The sequence below is a fragment of the Schistocerca gregaria genome, chromosome 5 (assembly GCF_023897955.1).
Source record: "Schistocerca gregaria isolate iqSchGreg1 chromosome 5, iqSchGreg1.2, whole genome shotgun sequence".
NCBI classification, from domain to species: domain Eukaryota; kingdom Metazoa; phylum Arthropoda; class Insecta; order Orthoptera; family Acrididae; genus Schistocerca; species Schistocerca gregaria.
In genome coordinates, this window is record NC_064924.1 from 330,750,474 (window position 1) to 330,756,473 (window position 6,000).

A 6,000-nucleotide genomic window follows, 5' to 3' on the forward strand; every position below is an offset into this window, starting at 1 on the left:
TCCCGCTACAACATCAAAATACGCTTGAAAAGATCCAGCAAGGCTCCGTCAAATTCCTCACTAATTATATCGAGTGCGTCCTGAAGTGGTACCCTGTGAATAAAACTGACCATGATGTCTGTGTCAGATCCATAAGTTGTTGAGACATTTCACAAAGTCTGAGGAGTTGGGGAAGTGGTGTGGACCCTCTTTCCCACATATGGTGCCAACATCTTCTTAAGGTAGGAGGCTGCGCCGATCCTCATGTCTCTTGAGATGTTTGTTTTGGGTTGCCTCGCCTGGATCAGAAATGTCCACAGTGGGCACGGACGGCATAGGGAGTGCCACACACTGCCCAGGCATAAATATTGGTCAAGGTCAGCGAGTCTCAGCGAACACCTTACAGAGAAGCCGAGTTACATTCTGAATATCGTGTAGGGAAAACGCTGACCACTGGCAGTACACCCGATTCTACGAGATGACAATGTGGTACCAGCATTAAACCTATATTTGGTGTTATATCTGAATAAGGCCCATTTCATCCAAAACTGGCATTTACCATTAAGTATGAAGTTATCTTGACTGTTTCGTTCATAAAATAATGAAATAAGATCCTCAGCTGCTGTGACAATGCTGCCTTTCTGTGGTTTATATTTTGATGTTACTCTGTATTTTCTCAGAACAAGACTTAGAGAAAGCTTTTGACAATGTTGACTGGAATAATCTCTTTCAAATTCTAAAGGTGGCAGGGGTAAAATACAGGGAGCGAAAGGCTATTTACAATTTGTACCCGTGGTCTAGGGGTAGCGTCTTTGATTCATAATCAAAACGGCTTTGGTCCCGGGTTCGATCCCTGCCACTGCCTAAATTTTGATAAATAATAAGCATTGGCGGCCGAAGACTTCCGGCATAAGAAGTCAGCCTCATTTTTGTCCTAGGGGTGGGAAATTGTCCCTAAAAGGCAGAAGAATCAGCAATGATCAACGACATGAGGATGCAGAAGGCAATGGAAACCAATTCATTAGACACATAACGTGTATCCACAGGACATGTGGCCTGTAGTTCAAGAAGTGTCATGATCTCTCCATTGGCAAAAGATTCCGGAATAGTTCCCCATTCGGATCTCCGGGAGGGGACTGCCAAGGAGGAGGTTACCATGAGAAAAAGATTGAATAATCAACGAAAGGATAATGTTCCTAAAAGTCGGGGCGTGAAATGTCAGAAGCTTGAATGTGGTAGGGAAGCTAGAAAATCTGAAAAGGGTAATGTAAAGGCCCAATCTAGATATAGTAGGGGTCAGTGAAGTGAAGTGGAAGGAAGACAAGGATTTCGGGTCAGATGAGTACCGGGTAATATCAACAGCAGCAGAAAATGGTATAACAGGTGTAGGATTCGTTATGAATAGGAAGGTAGGACAGAGGGTGTGTTACTGTGAACAGTTCAGTGACCGGGTTGTTCTAATCAGAATCGACAGCAGACCAACACCGACAATGATAGTTCAGGTATACATGCTGACGTCGCAAGCTGAAAATGAACAGATAGAGAAAGAGTATGAGGATATTGAAAGGGTAATGCAGTATATATAAAGGGGGACGAAAATCTAATAGTCATGGGCGACTGGAATGCAGTTGTAGGGGAAGGAGTAGAAGAAAAGGTTACAGTAGAATATGGGCTTGGGACAAGGAATGAAAGACGAGAAAGACTAATTGAGTTCTGTAACAAGTTTCAGCTAGTAATAGGGAATACCCTATTCAAGAATCACAAGAGGAGGAGGTATACTTGGAAAAGGCCGGGAGATACGGGAAGATTTCAATTACATTACATCATGGTCAGACAGAGATTCCGAAATCAGATATTGGATTGTAAGGTGTACCCAGGAGCAGATACAGACTCAGATCACAATATAGTAGTGATGAAGAGTAGGCTGAAGCTCAAGACATTAGTCAGGAAGAATCAATGTGGGATACGGAAGTTCTAAGGAATGACGAGATACGTTTGAAGTTCTCTAATGCTACAGATACAGACACAGCAATAAGGAATAGCGCAGTAGGCATTACAGTTGAAGAGGAATCTCTAAAAAGGGTCATCACAGAAGTTGGGAAGGAAAACATAGGTACAAAGAAGGTAGCTGCGAAGAAACCATGGGTAACAGAGGAAATACTTCAGTTGATTGATGAAAGGAGGAAGTACAAACATGTTCCGGGAGAATCAGGAATACAGAAATACAAGTCGCTGAGGAATGAAATGAATAGGAAGTGCAGGGAAGCTAAGACGAAATGGCTGCAGGAAAAATGTGAAGACATCGAAAAAGATATGATTGTCAGAAGGACAGACTCAGCATACAGGAAAGTCAAAACAACCTTTGGTGACATTAAAAGCAACGGTGCAATGGGAATTCCACTGTTAAATGCAGAGGAGAGAGCAGATATGTGGAAAGAATACATTGAAAGCCTCTATGAGGGTGAAGATTTGTCTGATGTGATAGAAGAAGAAACAGGAGTCAATTTAGAAGAGATAGGGGACCCAGTATTAGAATCGGAATTTAAAAGAGCTTTGGAGGACTGCCGGTCAAATAAGGCAGAAGGGATAGATAACATTCCATCAGAATTTCTAAAATCATTAGGGGAAGTGGCAACATAACGACTATTCACGTTGGTGTGAAGAATATATGAGTCTGGCGACATACCATCTGACTTTCGGAAAAGCATCATCCACACAATTCCGAAGACGGCAAGAGCTGACAAGTGCAAGAATTATCGCACAATCAGCTTAACAGCTCATGCATCGAATCTGCTTACAAGAATAATATACAGAAGAATGGAAAAGAAAATTGAGAATGTGCTAGGTGACGATCAGTTTGGCTTTAGGAAAAGTAAAGGCACGAGAGAGGCAATTCTGACGTTACGGCTAATAATGGCAGCAAGGCTAAAGAAAAATCAAGACACGTTCATAGGATTTGTCGACCTGGAAAAAGCGTTCGACAATATAAAATGGTGCAAGCTGTTCGAGATTCTGAAAAAAGTAGGGGTAAGCTATAGGGAGAGACGGGTCATATACAATATGTACAAGAACCAAGTGGGAATAATAAGAGTGGACGAAGTGCTCGTATTAAGAAGGGTGTAAGACAAGGCTCTAGCCTTTCGCCCCTACTCTTCAATCTGTACATCGAGGAAGCAATGATGGAAATAAAAGAAAGGTTCAGAAGTGGAATTAAAATACAAGGTGAAAGGATATCAATGATACGATTTGCTGATGACATTGCTATCTTGAGTGAAAGTGAAGAAGAATTAAATGATCTTCTGAATGGAATGAACAGTCTAATGAGTACACAGTATGGTTTGAGAGAAAATTGGAGAAAGACGAAGGTAATGAGAAGTAGTAGAAATGAGAACAGCGAGAAACTTATCAGGATTGATGGTCACGAAGTCAATGAAGTTAAGAAAGTTAAGGAATTCTGCTACCTAGGCAGTAAAATAACCAATGACGGACGGAGCAAGGAGGACAGCAAAAGCAGGCTCGCTATGGCAAAAAGGCATTTCTGGCCAAGAGAAGTCTACTAATATCAAATACCGGCCTAAATTTGACTAAGAAATTTCTGAGGATGTACGTCTGGAGCACGGCATTGTACGGTAGTGAAACATGGACTGTGGGAAAACCGGAACAGAAGAGAATCAAAGCATTTGAGATGTGGTGCTATAGACGAATGTTGAAAATTAGGTGGACTGATAAGGTAAGGAATGAGTAGGTTCTACGCAGAATCGGTGAGGAAAGGAATATGTGGAAAACACTGAAAAGGAGAAGGGACAGGATGATAGGACATCTGCTAAGACATGAGGGAATGACTTCCATGGTACTAGAGGGAGCTGTAGAGGAAGACAGAGATTGGAATACGTCAAGCAAATAATTGAGGACATAGGTTGCAAGTGCTACTCTGAGATGGAGAGGTTAGCACAGGAAAGGAATTCGTGGCGGGGCGCATCAAACCAGTCAGTAGACTGATGTTATTCAATCTGTATATTGAGCAAGCAGTAAAGGAAACAAATTAAAAGTTCGGGGTAGGTATTAAAATCCATGGAGAAGAAATAAAAACTTTGAGGTTTGCCAATGACATTATAATTCTGTCAGAGACAGCAAAGGACTTGGAAAAGGAATTGAACGGAGTAGACAGTGTCTTGAAAGGAGGATATAAGATGAACATCAACAAAAGCAAAATGAGGATAATGGAATGTAGTCTAATTAAGTTGGGTGATGCTGAGGGAATTAGATTAGGAAATGAGACACTTACAGTAAGTAGTAAAGGAATTTTGCTATTTGGGGAGCAAAATCACTGATGATGGTCGAAGTAAAGAGGATATAAAATGTTGACTGGCAATGGCAAGGAAAGCCTTTCTGAAGAAGAGAAATTTGTTAACATCGAGTATAGATTTAAGTGTCAGGAAGTCGTTTCTGAAAGTATTTGTATGGGGTGTAGCGAAGTATGGAAGTGAAACATGGACGATAAATAGTGTGGACAAGAAGAGAATAGAAGCCTTCGAAATGTGGTGCTACAGAAGAATGCTGAAGATTAGATGAGTACATCACATAACTAATGAGGAGGTATTGAATAGGATTGGGGAGAAGAGGAGTTTGTGGCACAACTTGACCAGAAGAAGGGATCGGTGGGTAGGACATGTTCTAAGGCATCAAGGGATCACCAATTTAGTATTGGAGGCAGCATGGAGGGTAAAAATTGTAGAGGGAGACCAAGAGATGAATACACTAAGCAGATTCAGAAGGATGTAGGCTGCAGCAGGTACTGGGAGATGAAGAAGCTTGCACAGGATAGAGTAGCATGGAGAGCTGCATCAAACCAGTCTCAGGACTGAAGACAACAACAACAAACAAGCTAAGCATACCTTAAATCAGATTATTAATGAGATGAACCTAGATCTCAGTTTTTTCACTCCTTTGTTACTTGATTGTAAAATGTGAGTAACATTTACTGCGGTCAGTTAGGATCGAATAAATAGTAAAATATGTGTGGATACCATTTCTGACTGACTTTTCTTCTTTTGCAGGTTGTCCACCGACAGCTGAAGCACTACTGTATGGAATACTCCAATTACAAAAGAAAGTTAAGCGAATGAAGACACTGCAGATGTGGTACAGAAAGTAAATTACTTAGATGAGCAGTGGTTTCCTCTTTAACACAATGTTAAAAGGAATTTGTACCCTAATATTTATTGTAATTATGTAAAGTTTATAATATTAAAATATTTAATCTAAAATATATCAATACTTCACTTATTCCCATAGTTTGGCCTTCAGAATAAAACAAGTCAAAACAAACGGTAGGAAATCAATGTTTAATTTCTATATGAATCTGATCAGTGATGTCAGTGGGAATTTTTCTAGTTTCCTGCTTCACATTAAGTGAATTATTTACTGTCTAAAAACTTTTAAAAAGTTTCTATTAAAACAGAAGAGCTATTTTTAAATGACATTTACCATCAACTGTACTATTTATTCAAATTTCCACGACTACAATTTTGACCTTAAGTCACTATCAAGTTGTTAAATATGGTTGAAAATGACCTAAGGTCGAAATTGCAATCATAATTAGTAGTACAGTAGATGGTGAATGTCATTTAAAAAATTCTTGGAGAGTGTAACCCCACAACAAAACTATTGTGTAGAATTGCTAATGTGAAAGTATATGGTCAATGGGTAAAAGCGTATGCCGTTTAAGGCTGAAGATAATTAACAACTGGCCATTTGCAATGGGTTACCCAATTCTTTGTATGGAACACATCATGGTCCAGTGGACTATATCAGAGATTTTGACTCGCTTTGAATATCAGTTACACAGCTGCACAATGTAAACTCCCAATTCAAGGTACATATTGCCCAACCAAAGGATGTGCACTCAACTAGAATGGAGCAGTGAAACTGGTGGCCAGGTAACAAAGAGTAATGGGTAGCAAAACGACACCTGTCATCACTGATAAGGTTTACATGGCAGTGCTGCACTTCATGATGGCA

At 40.2% G+C, this 6,000-nt stretch overlaps 1 protein-coding gene across 1 annotated transcript in view; it reads left to right on the plus strand.

Moving 5' to 3' along the window:
- The window catches only part of LOC126272016 (NADH-quinone oxidoreductase subunit B 2-like), a 62,697-nt gene extending 57,449 nt beyond the window's left edge, over positions 1-5,248 (plus strand). The window contains exon 6 of the mRNA XM_049974510.1: positions 5,037-5,248. Coding sequence (XP_049830467.1) covers positions 5,037-5,134 — 98 coding nt within the window. The 3' untranslated portion in view covers positions 5,135-5,248. The remainder of the gene's footprint in view (positions 1-5,036) is intronic.
- Positions 5,249-6,000: the final 752 nt, after the last annotated feature.